This window comes from Acanthopagrus latus, chromosome 1, assembly GCF_904848185.1.
Source record: "Acanthopagrus latus isolate v.2019 chromosome 1, fAcaLat1.1, whole genome shotgun sequence".
In the NCBI taxonomy this organism is placed as follows: Eukaryota; Metazoa; Chordata; class Actinopteri; order Spariformes; family Sparidae; genus Acanthopagrus; species Acanthopagrus latus.
This window is the reverse complement of record NC_051039.1, coordinates 30504276-30525353: the sequence shown is the minus strand read 5'-3', so window position 1 is coordinate 30525353 and position 21078 is coordinate 30504276. Positions and strand designations below refer to the sequence as shown.

The following is a 21078-nucleotide window of genomic DNA, read 5'->3' as shown; positions in this document are numbered from 1 at the left end:
GCTCAGCTTAGACGTGCATCACGTTTCTGTTGCTCTTGTCACATGTAGTTCAAGTACTTTTGCAATTTCAGGTTGATGTTTCATTCCCATTCAAGTCCCTCTCACTGGCTTACTTAGGAGCTTGGGAAGCTGGAGATGAAGTGATATTTAGGGATATGGGTTTTTTGGATACTTGTATACATACAAGACCATGTCTATGATTGCAGTGACTATGGATGGATTGATGGAAGGAAAGAAAGGACAGAAAGAGAGGCAAACAGCTTTTTGGGTTTTTGGTGGAGCCCCACCTTTCCATTCAACCAGGGCTTTTGGTTGGGGAATGATCTGACTGTCTTCATGACGTCAAGACTGGTGTCAGCTGTGGTTCAGGAGGTAGAGCGGTCATTCACCACACAGTAGCTAGTGGTTTGATTCCCACCCGCTGCAGTCTACACGACAAAGTAACGGACTTTCTTCCTCTTAACAGAGTCTCGTGTTTTGTCAGTTCTGGGCACATTCCGCTCATCCAGTGCAATAGCTTGATATGGAGCCAGGTCTGTAAAGATGTGGGCACATCAATCTCTGATTTCATTTTGCTGAGTGAGGCTTATTTCATTCTTTTTATTTTTCTGCGAATGAACTTGAGCCAAAAGAATGCTGGATAGAGGAACAAAATTTGGATCAAACCGAGTTAGCTGCATCGCTCACAGGGACATTTGGCCAGTCGGAGATGCCCTGGCAGAGACAGAAACTCATGGCCTGTTGTACTCCATCTAATCTTTTCCATTGTTAATGAGTGTATCTTTTGGTTTAACCAGCAGTCACACAGCATGCACTGACAATGTGGTCTCAAAGGCTTCAAAAGTTTAACATTTACCACAGCAGTATACTACAGGTTAGACTGTGCATAGTCTCAAAGGAACCTTTGTATTCTAATAGAAATAGATAATGGAAATATCAATAGAATTAATGAAATAAAATACAAATAATGATAGAAAACAAATTAAATAAAGAAATCACAAGTCTCTCCAACTGTATGCTTGCCTGTGTCTTCAGGCTCTCTTGCTTCAGGTCCAAGCTCCTATGAAGTGGCTTCTCCAGCCTCACAAGAGCTCTTTGTGTTTGATGCAAATGGGACTCATCAGTTCACCATGTCTCTGGTTACTGGAGACTACAAATACAACTTCAGCTACAGGTTGGTGTGTTTGGGCATGAGCACATATGTGGAAAAAACAAATATGTATCATAATTGAAGATGAATGTAATTACAACACATTGCAATACTTAACCTTCTTGTCATTTTCCTGTTTTCATTCGGTCTCTTTTAGCAATGAGGAGGATGTAACCGCAGTAACAGACAGTAGTGGGAACACCCTCCGTATCCGTAGAGATACCAACAGGTTGCCTGTACGTGTGGTTGCCCCCGACAATCAGGTGAGATGAGCAATTTTTTTTGCCATGCTGCAGAGCTTAACTGGACAGAATTAATTTTCCTGTGTCGATATTTGAGAGTATATATCAAAATAAATCAAAATACAGTATACTAGGCTTACAACAGTTACAATTAGGTTTCCATAGACAATATAGACAACCATATCTTAAAATATCATGGTTATTATTACTATTATCAGTGTTATTATTGGTTACAATGACCTTTAAAGGACTGAATACAAATTGAAACTTGAAATGTATTTATTTTAAAAACCACTAATCTAGAACTCAACACTTAAGTGTATGTAAGCCAATGAACTGATATCATAATGTCTCTGTTATTGAGATGGTATTCCTTACCTTCCTTACCTCGGACTGTTTTTGCTTGTGTATAGGTCATCTGGCTGACCATCGGGACTAACGGAGGTCTGAAGACTCTCACAGCTCAGGGTCAGGAACTGGTCTTGTTTAGTTACCATGGCAACAGCGGCTTGCTGGCTACCAAGAGCATCCAGATAGGCTGGACCACTTTTTATGAGTGAGCAGCATTTCTGTGTTTATATTGGAGTAAATACTCTGTACATAATCTATATCTTTTTGGAAGACCAGTGGCATTTTGAGAAGACACATCAAGTAATTGAAAACCTACCTAACTGACTTAGTAGCTAAATTTGAAATCTCCATCTTGTAATTAAAATGATTAATTTCTGGCTTTATCCAGTTCAAAATCCACTTTGGCCAGCCTACATGTAGCACGTTCAGTTGTGCGTACATAAATTAAAGTAATGGCAACTAATGTGCCTTCATTCCTCCTCCCTGCATCCTGTCCTTGTAGCTATGACAGCGAGGGTCGTCTGACTAATGTGACCTTCCCCACCGGCGTAGTGACCAATCTCCACAGTGACATGTCGTCAGGGGCTGTTGCTGTGGACATTGAGACATCAGGAAGGGATGAGGATGTTTCCATAACAACCAACTTGTCATCAATAGACTCCTTCTACACTTTGGTGCAGGGTAAGGTGTTTGTGTGTGTGACAGAATAAGAAAGACAGTTGTGCTAGAGAGTGTGTTTTGTAAGATGGGTTCCTTTCAACATTTCAGTGGAACACACTCCCTGGTTTTCATTTAAAGCATGACAGGCAGCTGTGGCTCAGATGGAAATGAGCTTGTTTTAGAGGACAAATCAACACATTGATGAATACATATTTAAACTGAAGAAGATGTACACCAACATGTACATGCTAATTATGTTTTCTCAGCATTCTTTCAAATAATGTTGCAAAAACAGCATTAGCTTTGAGAAATGAGCAGTCGTGCTGGAGCTTGTAAATATCAGTGTTGTCAAATTGTATTTAGATACTCACATTTAGACATGTAGTTGTATTGTTACAAGTATGTTACAAGTATGTATCTTTATGTATCTTTCCTAGAAAGTGCAGCATGAAAAATGAAACCACAGAAAAACCAACAACTTATATAAAATACTGCCAGTGACCATCACTTAAAACGTCCCACGTCTACCTCACAATCAAAGCCATTTTCACTTCTATTTTGAAAAGCATTTTCTATAATTTGATGCTCTGTGGATTATGTCAGACGTACAAGTACCTTTTACCAGCAGCTTGATCATGAAAGTTACGTTAAGTGCATTTAAAGTTTTCTGTCTTCATTTAAACCTTTTAAGACTAGATCCAAGATGAGGACGTGAGTTATTGATTTATCTGTCAATTCATCCCCTCAGATAATAGATTTAAAGGGAAACAGCCTGCAGTTTCCACATTCTTATTGCGTGGGAAAGCAATAGTTTAGCACTGATGCCCTTGTTAAATCTGAACTAATGAGCCTGTTGAAACAAGGCCTCAAGTGGCGGGCAGAGATTTGTTTCATAGCAAGCTACATGTGTTGGAACGTGAAGAAGTAGAACCTCCCTTGCCGTAGGCCCGTATTGATTGGAATGTAATAAGTTATTCAAAGCTACCGACAAGTGTAGAATTCCTCTCCATCAATTCGTGTGCATGATTGATCTTTTCACCTCCTCACCATCATCTAAACTGCACAGTGTGCCAGTCTCAAAGTGGTCTAGGTAATGTGAAATCAAATTAGGTCTAGGCACAACACAAACATGATAAACAAACTAATAGAGCTGCTCTAGTTAGTCATTTTGATGTTGTATTGGGAAGCTGTGGAACATTTGCTAATGCAGGACATGACAGTGATAAAAATGCTCTACAAGGACAAATGCAGTAAATGTTCATGCAGCATTATGGGCTGGCTCTAGTAAGCTGTGTGCACTGTCTCTCCCCATCCATAATATATTGTACAAAGCTTTTTCTTGTGCTGGAATTCCGATATGACTTGCTTAGATTTAAGAGTCAGCTCTGGATGGAAATAGCCAGGGTTTTAGAAATTAGTAAGGTCCAGAATCCATCTCTGTTCTTCATTTAGTCCTTCCCACACAATTAGCTGTTGCAGAGGAAACACTACTTGTAAATTTAATTTATCAGTCGCTTTAGATAAATAAAGCACTCGTGAATAGGTCACCACCTGCGTTCTTTTAGGACAAGGTTAATTTCATCAATATCAATCAAGGTTAACTTAAATCAACATCAAATCATTCTAATCTCATTACTGAAGTAGTGACTGCTACACACAGTTACGATCGGTTCTCTACATTGAAACAAACCTGCACAGACAACGACATACAGCTAAATATAGTTAAATATATTATTTGGCTAAATAGAGTAAATAAATGAAACAGCAAATGAAGCAGATTACAAAATTTACAGGTAACAGAAAGATGCTGAGTCTGTAATGACTAATGTAATGAGCTTATGAATCAAATGTGGCTGATGGTGAAATTGTGGGTGGTGAAAGCATTTAAATATTAAGAAAACCATTTAATGTTATCAGAGCCCTGACCTAAACACCAACTCAATCCAGTAGGATGAGGGAATGGATACTTGTCTGAGCATCATTTGGAGAGTCAGCAAGCTGCATGGTTTCTTAAACAGCAGGTTGCTGTAACATGTTTGTTAATGAGGATAGTCTTAATGAAAAGGATAATGATGATGATGGTCTTCTTTAGTCCACTAAAATTACTGAAGGATGTTTCGTTGGCCGATCAAGTTACCCTTGGTTTACTTATTACGAGAATTTCAAATTAAATTTCACTTTCTTTACGTCAGGTCGCAGAATTATGTTCTGGAAAAAGCACAAAAGTTGAAGGTGAAAAATACAAAAGTTACAATAAGAATGCGCAAACAACTTCTCTTAAGAGTAATGTCTTGAAGAGAATAAAACTTGAAATAATAAAATGAGCTTAAAGCTTAAAGTGAAGATCTATATCTGTGTGTATGTAAAAACATGATCCTCACAGTGCTTCCAGGCTTTACCAGTTGAGACAGTGATCTGCCCAGAAGGAAGATGATGGCGTTGTCCATTCCTGTACCAGGTTGATAGGCAAACTGGAGTTGGTCCAGTTTATATATATTATGATCTGGAAACTAAATTAGCAGATTGTGTGTATGACAATAAAAGACCATGTCTGTTATGCCACAAAGTAGATATTAAGAGAATCAACATGTTGCAGTGTCTTTAAGATTGGGGGAATCCGGTACAGATATCCCAAGTCCCAGTGTGACATCTGCGCTGTCCAATCACGTGAAGACAATAAGATTAGAGACGTGGCTTCATCAGTCTGTCGTCTTTCTGAAAATGTCTTGTACCAGATGACTCATCTGACTTCTCATCTTCACTTTTACCTGAAGACCTTCTGCTGCTGAAATATGATATCACTAGTTTGTCCTTGTTTCATGTGCATAAGTTGCTCTCTGCTCGCCTCTTCATCAGGCCACACACCAATGAGTTGACTGATAAATGCACACATTACATTAAATATTTCACTGCATTGTGACAGATCAGCAGTATAATCAGTTTTGAAGCATATACCCTGACTCTAAATTAAAATGATTAGATTTAACACAACAGACACACTTACTGCTCTCTGCCAGTGTTGTGACGACTCCACAGCTGCAGCCTGCTGCACTGAAATCTTTCTGTAAATATTAGTGGTCAGCTGCTTTTGCTGCAGCTTCTGCCATTATGCTGCTTTAAACAGTAATGCAGAGGAGTGGTGTAGAATATGGTAGAGGTAGAGCTGCCACACAGACACTTACTCACTGACCAGACATTTAACTACTGATTATACAGTTATATAGGGCCATATTTGAATTCTTAATTCATATAGGCCTATTAAAACAATGTGGGCCTATTTTCTTAGAAAATAATCACCAAGGTCTGGACCTCATAGCTGGCTATGGCCATGATAACTGCAAACAAAACTCAGCTCATTATAACAAAGTTGTGTCTTAAAAATCTGTGTTTTGAAGTAACATACATGCTTGCAGGCATCAAAGTTTGCGCAAGCGTTGCTATATTATAATAACATCTGTCTGAAACATTCCAACTTCTGAACCTCTCTTGAAATGGGCAGCGGGCACAGAGAAAACTAGCCATCAGACAACTTGACTAACACAGTCAAACAATCAGCCTTTTATTCAGCAAAGGTGTCGCCAACAACTAAAAGCCTCTCACTCTGTCACTCTCTCCTTTTCTCTCTTTTCCTCTGTCAAAGAGCTTTTCTATTTATTTTTTCTAAAATAATTATTATTAGGGCCTGAGCACTATCAGTTCAAAATGATCATCTCCGAAAAGAGATGTAGGTTCAACCTCATGAGTACTTTAATTTGATACCACAACTCCTCTCAGGTGTGGCACATCAGCTCAGTAGCAGCCCCTAAAGGCTTTTCACAAACTCACACACACACCAAAGTTTGTACATTCATCATGAGTCACACACATTGATATCTGCTAGGGTCTGGGCCTTTTCAGTGTCAAGATGGCTCCACAGAGCCCCCTGGAAGATTTCAAGCTTGAAGCCCCACCACCTACATGCACATGCATGTACAACATTTGTATGCAAATACATTCGCCACAATGCAGCAAGTCCTTATAACTCCAACATACACGTTCCCATCTACACCTAATTGGTCACACATGTAGAGGGTTTCACCCTGAACACATGTGTGCATCAGTACTGTGTCATATCCATAGCGCCACCCACTGGACAAACTGGAAGTCAGCCTCATGTCAATCAATCTGACTTCAGTAATAGCACTTTTCATACAAATAATATGCAGCACAAATTGCTTTACAAAATAAGTGCAAGCAAAACAAAGCAGACGTAAAATCAAAAGCCACACACAAACACACACTCAAACTTTTTCTCACACAAACACATGCATACATTTTTAAAAGAAGGCAATTGAAGCGCTATCTTACTCTCAGCCTTTAGCAGTGCAGACAAACATCATCCAATTTACATGACATTTACAGGTTGTTTTCGCCATCAAACATCATATATCATACATTACATCATGACAGAATTGATGGGTGATCTCTAGCGCCACATAGTGGACGCAGGCAGTGTTATTTCACCAATTCAGACAACGTCCAGTAAACGTGTGCACATGCAGACATCTACGTGTGCGCCCTCCAACAGCGCCACAGCTGTAGCAGTATGTGGGCGGTGAGGGCCCGATCATCACTGCTTGCAGCTTTAATTAATTTGGCTGTCTTTGGCACACAGCCCTAAATATATTTTTTGTCATCGCTCCATGTGTTGTCTCACCGCAACAGACAAGGATTAATCGAAATAAATCTCGCTGATGTTACGTTATCACCAGCTCTCCGAGACGTACAAACAGAGGCTACAGTGTGCTAACATGTAACGTTAATAACATGAAATATTTTCAGTGAAACTGATGTACTAACAAACAATGTACACTATATAGGTTTTGTGCCATAAGCAGCAGAATGTAATGGTCAGTTTTAATCTTTAAAGTTACTTATCTGTCCAGCAGAAAGCATGACAGTATACAAACATTTCTCTATCATCAGAGATTTCCATCTGTGAAAAACAGCTCCAATGTTTATTGTTGTTTTGTGCTGTAGCTTGGCCCAATCTCGTTTAGCATCTTGCAGTTTTCATTTCTTCACGCTTCTGAGATTTTTCTTGTACAATATAAGTATGATCATCCATCCTTTATCAGATTTTGACTTCTTGTTCTTGTTCTTGTTCTCTACCGGTGAAGTAAAGTAGTGAAAACTCCACTGCTCTTACTTTCGGGTGATAGTAATTAATACTTATTTTGATAATGGCAAAAGTTTTCTTTTCAAATACTTTGATTGTAAAAAATCAGTCAACAGGAATCATCTACCTTATGGTATATTGGGAGCCAGGACGTAGAAATAAAAGCGTCTGTAGCCGAGTGAGCTTCTGTCTCCCTCTCAGTTACACACAATTAAGTCCTGCAAGAGGTCAAGGGAAACCTAATTAAAAAAGGCTGGGGGGTGTTAATAGCCATTAGCAATTCGAACACTGTCCACATAAAGTAATTGTACTGTTTTCTCTTCATACATTTAGCCCTCTTTGTCCCTCCCTCTCTTGTACATTCTTGCTCTCCTCTCTTTGTCTGTTTTTCTATCCTTCACCCTCAGCTTGTAAGTAAAAAGTGTTGATAGAGTGTTTTTCAATAGAGGCTTTGACATTTGCTGCATTGAAAACACAATCAATGTTGTTTGTTCATAAAAGTGTTCTTTCTGCCTCATTTAGACCAGCTTCGTAACAGCTACCAGGTGGGTAATGACCATTCACTGAGGGTAATCTATGCAAATGGGATGGACACACACTACCAGACAGAGCCCCATATACTAGCAGGTATGCAGTCTTGAGTACATTACATTGTATCTAATATGGGGACTAATCAGAGCTTGTATATCAAAATAGTTTTGTTACAGGCATGTTGAAATGACAAGTGGTCTGTAATTGTTGTCTGACTCTGTTTACACTGGTAAACTGGTCTACATGCTGAGGGCTTACGGGTTATAAATTGCTCAGAGTGCTCAGTACCAGATTTCCATGTAAATGAGTTTCAGCATGTTGCATGCCTTTTTCTCTAGATGCCAGTACAATTAAGTATGATAACATGCAGGTGAACACCATCTGACAGGCTTTTACATGGTTTTGAAAAGGTTCACAGTGGGTTGTTCTCCATGCACAAGGCTCTCCATGCATCATCCAGTAAAATGCAGCTGGATCAGGTGTTTCTCAACGTGTAGACCAAAAACTTTCAAAGAAAAGGGGACTTGAGCACATGACTTTACAGATTTACACATTTATCAGTGTGCTCAAGTCCCTTTAAACGTGACAGATTATCAGTGTCAGGCTTTCAGTCGCTGTACTGCAACACAAATGTAACCATTCAGTGTTTTTTATATTGCAGTTTTGTTTAACACATTTTGTTTGGATAGTCACAGAGATTATCAGATTATTACTGATATGCTGTCAATGATCTGTCATTATACATTTTGATAAACATGTTTTATTGCATGGTAATATAGGGCAGACTTTTCAGATATACAAGCTTGCATTTGCAGTGGAGCTACAATACTGCAACATTATAACCTTCACCACAATAGATATTGAAGTGATGACCAAATAAAGCAAGTGTCGAGTCTGTGCATCTCAACATGAAGCTCTACAGCATGTTGGAAAATAGCTGGAAGCAATGATAAGTGACAGATATCATATGTGATTTGCAAGAAATGGCCTTCATCAGAAGACATAAACCACATACAACTGTGTCACATAAAGTGACAGGTGGCAGATAATTGAAACCCTTCAGAGAATCTAATGTCTTCTTCACAAAATTAAAATTCACAAACTGTCAAATAAACTCAGCAATCGGGTCCCAAAATTTCTACCCAGTAGCCAGAATAAATGTTGGCAATGTACATTTCCGCAAAACGCAAAAAAATAAGTTGAAACTTTCATTTTTGTTTAATCAAACGTCACTTTAAAATATGTTTGGTATTAACATCCTAATTCATATCACTTTGTAGGTGCTGCTAACCCAACTATAGCCCGACGCAACATGACACTTCCAGGAGAGAATGGCCAAAACCTGGTGGAGTGGAGGTTCAGGAAGGAACAGACACGGGGAAAAGTGATTGTCTTTGGGAGGAAGCTCAGGGTGAGTGCTGTCCAGCTGAAACATTCCATATACAGAGAACACTAGAAAGCTTCAATTGTGACAAGCGAACTACAAGCAATGAAATTTGTTGTAAGCTTACAGAAATACTTTTGTTTTTGTTTTGTAAATGTTTGTGCAAATTGACCCTAAATACAGCATGTATACTATGTATGCAAGCGAGGGGTAGACCAGTTATCGGCCTTGGCGGATGATGGGGTACAATATTCAGCATCTTCTGATTATTGGGCACCCTCTTACACAATGTCCTGTCCACAACACTATCTAATTGGTAACACATCATAATTAATAGCCTATAAACACCAAATAATCTGAATCTGCAAAATAACTGGTAACTACATGTTGCAAATAAATGTCGTGGAGAGGGAGTATAAAGTAGTAGATTATGAAAAGACTCAAATAAAGTACCTGAGATTGAACTAACGCACAGTACTTGAGTAAATTGTATAGAGGATTCCATCACTGGTTGTTTTTACAGTTTTTTTTACTGGAAATAAATCTCAATCCCAAATATTTATGATTCATATGAATTTGTCTTCACCACCACAAGACAGTCCAGCTGCCCTGCAGCAGCAACAAGCCAATTTAAGCCATTGCTGATGCTGATGGGGTTATTTAGGGGCTGGATAAAGAACTTTGATGTAGCTTTTCAACTATATCATAATATTCAGACTGAGTTTATACAGTATGGTGTGCATATCCTACTGGCCAGATGCCAGTTAAGACTGCATTTTCAAGCTTCTTGTGTGACCAGCTATAAAATATCTATCAGGCACAACATGACAGGCTATGCCAACCTGCAAAATGATTTGTTTCTCCTGGAATGGTGTGCCACACACTGCATGACTTTTGGCAGTTATCCAATTGGTTTTGTTTTAAATCCAGCTGGCAACGAGCCATCATCCCAATATCCTCCTTGTCTTCCCCTTTATTCACCTCACTGCATTCAACTAGTGCTAATTTACAAATAAATGAGTGGCTGAATAAAGAGATGAGGAAAAATGACACTTGAACATTTTCCAGCAAGACTCTCTATTTAATGAAAAGGGTATGTCGATTGGCTGAATCTTAGCATTTCCCCTTGCTCAAGGACCCATAAGGTGAGTTAAGTGTTGAACCTGGGTTTGATAATTGGAGTTTAAACAAACAGTAATTCATTTAGAAAGCAAGAAAGAGGCTAGCTGGCTCTGTGACACTAGTGTTTTATGGGTCTTGGACCAGCAATTGTTTTGATCTTCTGGCCGAGGTCCAGATATTGAATTCAACCGCCAAGAATTTAACACCTGGGCTTATTTGTTGTTTGAGTGTTTGTCTAGCGAGCTAATATTTCATTATGAAACATTCTTAGAACTTTTTTAAACAAATTATAGGAAGAGAAATATCTGAACATGTATATTAACAAAATCCGTCCCCCCTTTTCAAATTATTTGTGTAATTTGGTCTATGATCACACATTTGTTCTCAATTTCAAAACCAAGCTGTGTTCGCGAGGTGTTTGATTCATTCAATGGATATTTGTGTCTCCATCCCCTCAGGTGAATGGTAGGAACTTGCTGTCTGTGGATTATGATCGTACACTGCGAACTGAAAAGATTTATGATGACCACAGAAAGTTCTTACTGAAGATCATCTATGACACACAAGGCCATCCGACACTCTGGATTCCCAGCAGCAAGCTGCTGTCAGTTAACCTGACATACTCCAGGTAAGCCTTTCTTTACTGGGGACTGACACCTCACTTGGAATATCTCAATGAATGTGACAAGCAACCATGACAGGTCAGAGCCAAACCCTCCATGGGAGGAGGGTGATGCGTGTCAAGTGGCCTAGACATGGATACCAGGAGCAAAGGTTTTCCAGCACAGTATTGCTATGTGACAAGATTATCAGTGTCATTCACCCACTCAATACCATCTACACCTGTTAGTCCTTTGAATGCTGTGGCCTGGTGTAAGAATTTGCTTTTTATAATATTATATCGTAGTAACACACACACACACACACATATATATATATATATAATATAATATAACAGTGTAATATAATCCAAAACAAAACTTTTGCCTTGAATTCTACTACCATAAAGCTTATAAAGTTTGTTATTTTCAAAAGGATAATGAATCCGCTTCCATGTTTATCGTACATGTGACATTTTATGAAAAGATGAGGACCCAATTGCAGAAACACACAGAACACAGGTTGGATTAAGAAATAAAAGGCTAATTATGAAACTGAAATAATGATAAATAATTAAGTAGCAACACAAGAGCAAAGTACAAATCAAAAGCCAAGTCCACAGAATCATGAATCATGAGAGCAAGCAGAAACAGAAAGCCACAAACAAAATCCAGAAAACAGAGCGCAGCTAGAAAACAATGTAAAACACTGGAAGTCACACAGTTGAGAAACTCAGGATGGTAACACAGGAATGAACTGACAAAAAAGGGAGCACACAGACTACATATGCACACACAATTCTGATGACACAGCTGGGCACAGAAGGGGGGGAGGGATTAAACAATGGGAGGGAGTGAAAAGCAACACACAACACACGAGGATTTAAAAATTTAAAAAAATGGAATAACAGAATCACAAAAGCAGGACTGTGACAGAAAGAGGCAGTAGTGGCTGGTATTGTTGCAGTGGAGGGCAATATGGTGGAAGTTGTGTTGCACCTTTGTTCATAAAAATGAAACACCACGGACTGGCATAGTGTTTGGTGTTGAAAAATCATGCAAGCAATACACCTAAAATGACACCCATCATTCACAATTGTCTTTTGATATAATTAGGTCAATTATAACTGCGATTGTAAGACCACACACTGTATGTCTGGCAGGTATAGTTTGGACACCCCAACCTATACTGTAGATTTTAAAATGCACTGAAACTACTATGGGAGTTTTCACCTGATGTCTTCTAGGTTAGGGATATACATGGTTTGGGATTGTAAGGCGTATGTTATACTAAGTGCTATACTGTAGGCATAGACTTTTCACAACTCATCCAAGGGGCTTCAGTTCAGAACTGAAGATGCCTCTTGGATGAGAAGTGGAACTTCTTCAAGAAACTGATACCAGTCCAGGTACCTACGATATAGCACTTAAATTACTGGCACTAGCAGATTATTAGCACAGAATTACCATGACACGGTTGACTGAGAACCCTCATCAAGGTATGTAATGTTTGAAACAGCCTTTGTAACTTCAGAGCTGTAGCGCTAATACACTGATAACCAGTGTTGTTAAGAACTCTGTAATTTTAGGGAACCTTGATCTCAATTTTAGCTGGAAACACGTGACTTGAATATGACACATCCTGATATCAACCAGACATCAGCCTTCCACAGAGTCTTATATTTGTGTGCATGTGTTTGTGTGTCCAGTACGGGACAGGTGACAGGCCTTCAGAGAGGCCCAACCACAGAGAAGTGGGAGTACGACAGTCAGGGAAGGATCATATCCAGAGTCTTCGCTGATGGAAAGATGTGGAGCTACACTTACCTGGACAAGGTACAGGATGACATTAGCAAAGCCAGCATACTTGCAGACATCACTAACTTTTGTATGATCAATATACAACTGAGAACATTGTGTATGACAGCTTTTTATGTGTGCATTTATAATCATTACAGAATCACTTTAGATGTGTATGTTTCATTTCATGGAGGACAAGAAAAAAAAAGTAACCAACATCTTGCATCTTACTCAAGGAGAACCAACTACCATACATACTCACACAAACATTTCCAAACAAGGAGAGGCTTGTAATAGTTAAACTGTAACATTTTGAGTGTGCATTATCAGTAGGTGTCTGTCCTTCAGTGCTCTACAGGCATTTATCTGTGTTTTTCAGCACAGAAGTGAAATGTATATGCAGAATTATGCATGTAAAGTTTCTGCTGAGAGTTTGTCTCAACGGGTATATCGATGTTGACTGAGTGGAAACCATAATTCATTATCATAGCACAAGGCTAGGCAGGCTAGACCCACAAATAAGTATGAAAAAAGGTAATGCAGGCAGAAGGACAGCAACCATTGTCTGAAGAAAAAGAGGAAACATCAGAGGAGAGGAGAGGATACTGTAGAACACAGGAAAAGAGGGAAAAGAAGAAGGTCGGAGGGATAACAAGGACACCTTTTCTTTTCGTTACTTTGGTTCCTGTTTGTGCATGGTGAGAGTAAAGAATGACAGCGAGAGATTGAGGAAAAGAGCAGAGACAGATACTTAGGAGGGTTTGCAAAGACCGAGGTACCACTGTGGAAACAAGGCCTAAGGGATGGCAGAAGCATAGTTAAAGCATGTTAGACATAGACAGAAATAACAACAATTGTATGAAGAGAGGCAAGAATGATGGTAAGGGAGTGAGACAGTATGAGAGGCGTTAGAGGAAAAGAAGAAATAACAAGAGAAAATTGAATAGATAACAGAGTCAAATGATACGTTTTTCTGAGGAACGACAAAGCACAAACTACTATATTTGTGGTGGCTTTCATCTTAAAAAGCAACCACCCAGCTGTGGGTTGGGTATGATGTCTTTGAACTGGAGAAACTGCTATATGACGAATGGAATGAAGTAAAGGCACATTTAAGAGAAAAAGAGCACAGAAAGCTGAAGAAATAAGTACAAAGGTAAAAGACAAAAGACAAAATGGGAAGAAAGAAGATGTTTCTTCATGTGTTATTCCATGCACATTATTACTCTACCTTGCACTTGTTCTATATCCATCTCCTTCCTCCATCTGTCTGCTCAACATACTTTTGGGTGCCCTTGTAGGACAGGTTGGGTTATTAGCAACTAATAATTACAAAACATCTCACATTGAATGAAACAGTGAAGGTAAAAACCAACCATACTCAACAGCTGAAAATGTAAAAAAAAAATATATATATTATCAATTTCAGTCAAATAAGCAAGTGGATTGCATTCACTCTACATGAATGTAACTTGGCCCCAGAAGTGGAGCTGAAAAATGTTCAGGCCATAGCTTATTCAATTGCTGCTTTTTTTTTCAAAATTCACCTTAAACTGTCCTCACCTCCTTTATGCTCAGGTGTGTGAATGTTAAAACATCCCCACTTGTGAAGATTACTTACTCTGGCACTAAGAAATGTGCTTTTAAATCAAATCAAAATTATTATGTTTTTAAATAATCTAGTATGTAGAAAGTTAGTACAAAGGACAAACTTTTTCACGACATCATACTTGTATTTATGATGCAATTTTGTAAAAAGAAATATTTTTCAAATACTAAGAAGTGTTTACGACTTTGGACCAGCAATAATTAGATTAGGAAGACACACTTGCACATACAATGACATCTGGTGGAAAAGACTGCTTTTTGAAGGAGCTTTCAAGGAATCTAAGCAGCAATTCCCTTTGACTAACCACGTTTGTCACCAGAGAAGAATGTCAATACTGGATGATTTTGAGAAACACCAGTTTATGCCATATGTACTTTTGTATGTTTGTTTGCTTTCATGTCCAATTCCAATTCATTTCAGGTTCTTGCCTCCCACAATCTCTACACGTGGCAACCAATTTATGATAAAATCAAGGTTATGGTTTGGACAAGTCTGATGTTCTGCTCATCCACGTCATATAATTGACTCTCACTCTAGTGCTTCTCTGATAAGATAGGGGTTTCTCCCTGCGCTCAGCTACTCAATATGTATGGTATACTGTAAATATTGTTAAAGAATTTTATCTATATGTTGTCATAGGATGTACCACAACATTGTATAAACATAATGTGTGTCACTGTACCTCTCTCTATCTTTTACTGCCTTGATTGCATTTTTTGCATTTCCTTTGCTCTGTCTGCCCTCTCTCCAACAGTCCATGGTGTTGCTGCTGCACAGCCAGCACCAATACATCTTCGACTATGACTCAGGGGACCGTCTGTCAGCAGTCACCATGCCCAGTGTGGCTCGACACACCATGCAGACCATCAGATCCATAGGATACTACAGGAACATCTACACCCCCCCTGAGAGCAACGCCTCTGTTACTGTGGACTATTCTGAAGATGGACAGGTGTGTGGATGTGCGTGTGTATGTGTGTGTGTTTGTGGATGGGGATTTGTGTGTGTGTGTGTATGTGTGTGGTCCTCCTACTTGTTTTTTTTTTTTTTCACTTTGTTCTTTACATGCCTTTTATACAACATAAGCAAAACTGGAAGAAAAATGTTTTGTTCATGATGATATTAACAGAATATACATTAAGTGTTTACCTGTCATATTTTTAGCTCACTGTAGTTCTCTCCGTAACATCTAGCCTGTTGTATTGTTGTATGGCTTTTTTGTTTTTTTGGCATTTTCTTTACATCTGTGATACATTTTTGTTAATAGTTAATCTGATCTCAATTTGAACAATGTTTAAGCTAAATCTCTACTGATTGTTCTCTCTCCTTCCAGCTCCTCAGGGTTGCTCATCTAGGCACTGGCCGTCGTATATTGTACAAATATCGCAGACAGGTATTTGATTTTATGTTTTATGCAATCATCATAATATTCTCAGGTTCATGTAGTTAATAACTATAAATGTGTCCTTTTAGTCTTAGGAAATTTATTGATGCCTTTCTTACAATTGATGATAGAAAATCAATTGTTGCTGATAATTTGGATCCTTCTTTTTCTTAAACACTCAGTACCACTAATTAGAGAATGTGTAACACATATTTTTTAACTCACAAATCTCCACTTTAAAATCCCCCATGGCCCGTAATGTCCTTAGTTTACATACATTTGCTTCCTAAACCAATTTAAACAATTATTGCCATAACAATCAGCTTGTTTTCTGCACTCAGAACCTATAAGTCTGGATTCAGGCCCATCTATGTTTTATGCAATTATCATAACCATTGCCATGTCCCTGGTTTTAAATGATATTGCAATAACTCCGGATTCCAAGTATTTTTCACCATTCCTCTGATTTTGTCAGTTGCCTATGTTTTGAAAACCACTTCCCCAATAGATGGATTACGATGTTTACGCTGATATTTTAAATATCAGTTATGATATTAAACATTTTCATGAATTGACCCATGACTACTCAGTAGTGATTACAATGATTACATGAGACCTCAACCAGCTTTGAACTGGACCTTCAAATCTGTAAAGTTTTCTGGTAAAGTTGTGGCACAGTGTGTCCTCAGACTGACAGACATGTAAGCACACCATATTTTGTCACAATGATACACATATAGACTCATAAATTGATAAACTGATAATCTTTTCCCCAAAGATCCTCCAAGAACAGAATACATAGAGTAGAGGGAGGAGGATTTGGCCACTTGATTTTAGAGTAGATCTATTGATCTCATGGAGCGATCAATACATTTACAGTACATAAGGAACCATGAAGACACAGACTCAGATGCCCTAGGGTGGTGCGGTATAATATACAAGAGTTGATGACTATCATTGAAGTGAGCCAACAGTAAAGCTGATCCTGTATGAGCTGATATTTTTCAAGGTCTATTACTGTAAACACATATTGCACTTTTGTATTTGTTTCATAAGAACAAGCTGGCAGAGATCCTCTATGACTCAACACGGGTCAGTTTCACATATGATGAGACTGCTGGCGTCCTCAAGACAGTGAACCTGCAGAGTGAAGGCTTCATCTGCTCCATCCGGTATCGCCAGATAGGCCCTCTGGTTGACCGGCAAATATTCCGCTTCAGTGAGGATGGGATGGTGAATGCACGATTCGACTACACCTACGACAACAGCTTCAGAGTCACCAGCATGCAGGCAGTAATCAATGAGACACCACTGCCAATCGATCTATATCAGTTTGATGATATATCTGGGAAGGTGGAGCAGTTTGGGAAGTTTGGAGTCATCTATTACGATATCAATCAGGTAAGGCTGCTTAATTCAAATTGTCCCTAAATGATGGATAAGTTAGTGGAAGTACCTCATACATCTTAAAAAGCTGGACCAGTCATTAAATTCAAGATGAAACTGTGATACTAATCAGGCATTTAATAAACACACAAACCATTGTCGTCCTCCTCGTGACTGGCATCCCACCTTGTGTACTAACCCTCGGAATAATATCATGTTCAACTGCAATTTTTCACGGCAGAAAGGGTCACTCATTGGGGTAGAGATATGATCGGAGTCAAAGAATTTTACATGTTGTGCAAATGGTAAAAATCCTCATGAATAGCACCCATTACATTAACGTATTGTTTGTATTCAGAAGACCTCAATAAAGCAAGATGAATCGTGTTTTGGCATTTAAGAAAATCACTAAGTAAGTAACTAGGTGAAACCAAGTGAGTTGATATCCATGACATATAAATAACATAGAAAACCTCAATGAATGGCTTTTGTTTAGTAGTAAACATTATGTTGTAATTCATATTTTGTGCACCATTTCTAAATGTGCAATACAATTGTCATGAATACAGAACCCAGGTTTCTTTAACAATATGTCAGATGTAATGTTACGTTACATGCTACCTACAACAAAACTCAGCATGTCGTAACATTATATCTTGAAGCCAACATGAATCCTAAGGTAGTCAAAGTCTGGACAAGCATTGCACACAACTCAAATAGCAGTAGCAAGTTAACATAGCCTGACCCTGAGACAGTAATACCTGGCTGAAACAACCCACCAGCCAACCTCTGTTGAAATGGCCTGATTTGGCTTATAATCAAAAACTAGCGAGTAGCAACTTTGCCAACAGCCAATCAAGCAAATGCAACAACACAGGTAAAGCCGCTTATAATGTGCAATTAACTCCTTCCACTTTGCCAGTGGATGCGTTTGCCTTTTTGTTTTTCACCTTATGTGTCCCGTATATCACCACGGACTAACAGAAAAACAGTAGAAGACAGCAGATTGTATACATCATCAGAATACATCCTCAAGACCTTAAACTTTTTTAAAATGGTCCAAAATACAACATTGAACTTCAGTAGCAGTCAGGAACTAGCTAGTAACTTGCATTGAGCCAGTTTTGACATCCCAGCCAACCCAAGCTGGAGGGAATAAATATAAATACCTGAACTAGCCTTTGCTCTGTCTCAGATTATTTCCACCGCAGTGATGACCTACACCAAACACTTCGACCAACATGGCCGCATCAAGGAGATCCAGTATGAGATCTTCAGGTCTCTGATGTACTGGATCACCATTCAGTATGACAACATGGGCAGAGTCACCAAGCGTGAGATCAAGATCGGACCATTCGCCAACACAACCAAATATGGTTACGAATATGACGTTGATGGACAGCTACAAACAGTCTCCCTCAATGAGAAAATGATGTGGAGGTAGGATAAAAACAGACCAACTCAGAACAGTAACAGCACAGTTAACATACATACAGAAAACACAATTGATGATACCAGATGTTAATAGTATAATTTTCTGGCCTTCTAGGTATAATTATGACCTGAATGGTAACCTGCATTTGCTGAATCCTGGAAACAGTGGTCGGTTAACCCCTCTGCGCTACGATCTGAGGGACAGAATCACTCGGCTGGGAGATGTTCAGTACAGGCTGGATGAAGATGGTTTCCTGAGACAGAGAGGAGCCGAGATATTTGAATACAACTCCAAAGGTGGGAATTAGTATTTTTTACTCTGTATATTTGTAACCCAACAAGTACCAGTTCAAACAGTTTATTCATGAGATTTAGCTGTACCATTGACCCCTGCCTCATACCTGTTTAAAAACCATGAGACTTTAGTAGAATAGTTTAGACTCTAAGATGGATGGGGTGAAATAGTGGATAGCGCAACACAAAAAGTTACAATAAGCCACTTCATTTTCCAATCTCTGGCTTCCTGTATCCTGTAAGGTCAGCTTTATACTGGTCAACAGCACAAACCCATGTGCCAAAGTTCACCAAAGAAGAAGCTGCCACCTCAATAAACTACAGTATATCATTGAAAACGTATAATTTCATAGAATATAAAGAAAATGTATTGAAAACACTTGTGCTAATTACGATGAAAAACACTGTTTATAAGATTTTAAAGATTGGTCCCCAGCTTCAGTATGCCTCATAGTGGTTTAGTTCACTACCAATAAACCGGCATCACTCATTAGCACTATTATTAGTATTTTCTTTGCTGGCAATGTGCCACAAAGCTGTGCTTAGGATCTGGTTTGTTTTAAGTGCAAAAAACAATTGGTAAGGGCAGAAAAACAGTGTTTTGACTTGAGGCTTTAATATCCAATCGCTGTCATGTCATTCTTTAAGATCTTCCTTTTTATAATCTGTGTTTCAGGTCTTCTAGTTCGTGTCTACAGTAAAGCAGCCAGCTGGACTATACAGTACCGCTACGATGGTTTGGGTCGACGTGTGGCGTCTAGAAACAGTCTGGGCCAACACTTACAGTTCTTCTACGCTGACCTTAACTACCCCACCAGGATTACCCATGTCTATAACCACTCCAGCTCCGAGATCACATCTTTTTACTATGATCTGCAGGTAGTTACACTGGTACATTTTAATAAGGAAAATAGTTAGAATTATGTCCAAATTATGTAAGATGGTGACAGCTGGGGATGAACATGCTTATTGTGATGGATATAGTTGTTGTTGTTGTTGTTGTGGTTGTTGTGTGTTTAATTGAAATGTTCATTGTTGCATAGGGACATGTGTTTGCTATGGAGATCAGCAGTGGAGAGGAGTTTTATATTGCTTGTGATAATACTGGGACCCCGCTGGCTGTCTTCAGCAACAACGGACTGTTGCTCAAACAGGTATGTGTATACTTTCTTCCTTTATGGGGAAATGAAGAAAACACTTTACTCTGTTTTGTGAATGTGATCAAATGCTATTAAATTGTTTGTGCCTCTGTTTGTGTGTGTAGGTGCAGTACACAGCATACGGTGAGGTTTACTTTGATTCCAACCCAGACTTTGTGCTGGTAATTGGTTTCCATGGAGGCCTATATGATCCTCTGACAAGACTGCTGCATTTTGGAGACCGAGACTACGACATCCCTGCTGGGAGGTAGGCAGTCAGTCACTTTCTCACCCATTTTCAGTCCATTCACAAGAGATGATTCTATGTACTTAGTTTCCGTTCCAAGCTCCGTTAGTGTTACTGACCAGAGTGTTTGTCATGAAGGTGGACCACTCCCGACATCACTACATGGACACGTGTGGGCAAAGACCCCCAGCCCTTCAACTTGTACATGTTCCGTGGCAACAACCCCATCAGCAAGATTCATCAGGTCAAAGAATATGTCACAGGTAACATTTACAGTGTAAAAGCACTAGAAAAGGAATCATGAAATAATTTGTTTATTTTCACAGTTTGTTCATCTGCTGGCAGTATTGAATGCAAATCAAAAGCAACATGCTTGAAGTTAATCTTCTTCTATTTTGCTTTATGTGACTTCCACATCCGCTGCTCCCTTTCTCTGTAGATGTCAATATCTGGTTGGTCACATTTGGCTTCCATCTCCACAACGCGATCCCAGGATTCCCCATTCCCAAGTTTGACCTGACCCAGCCATCCCTGGAGATGAAAAAGAGCCAACTGTGGGATGACCTGCCTGTATGTATCTTATGTACT

General features: G+C 39.1%; 1 protein-coding gene across 6 annotated transcripts in view; it reads left to right on the top strand.

Moving 5' to 3' along the window:
- LOC119020583 (teneurin-3) overlaps positions 1-21078 on the top strand; it is a 274733-nt gene that overhangs the window by 249104 nt on the left and 4551 nt on the right. For all 6 annotated transcript variants that reach the window (XM_037100051.1, XM_037100045.1, XM_037100035.1 and 3 more), the window contains 18 exons: positions 1036-1174; positions 1308-1413; positions 1806-1948; positions 2246-2424; positions 8084-8188; positions 9373-9503; positions 11057-11226; positions 12907-13033; positions 15361-15558; positions 15940-15999; positions 17047-17391; positions 18572-18816; positions 18926-19107; positions 19781-19983; positions 20148-20258; positions 20369-20511; positions 20629-20753; positions 20930-21060. In XM_037100051.1, the coding sequence (XP_036955946.1) occupies positions 1036-1174; positions 1308-1413; positions 1806-1948; positions 2246-2424; positions 8084-8188; positions 9373-9503; positions 11057-11226; positions 12907-13033; positions 15361-15558; positions 15940-15999; positions 17047-17391; positions 18572-18816; positions 18926-19107; positions 19781-19983; positions 20148-20258; positions 20369-20511; positions 20629-20753; positions 20930-21060 (2843 nt within the window). The remainder of the gene's footprint in view (positions 1-1035; positions 1175-1307; positions 1414-1805; positions 1949-2245; positions 2425-8083; positions 8189-9372; positions 9504-11056; positions 11227-12906; positions 13034-15360; positions 15559-15939; positions 16000-17046; positions 17392-18571; positions 18817-18925; positions 19108-19780; positions 19984-20147; positions 20259-20368; positions 20512-20628; positions 20754-20929; positions 21061-21078) is intronic.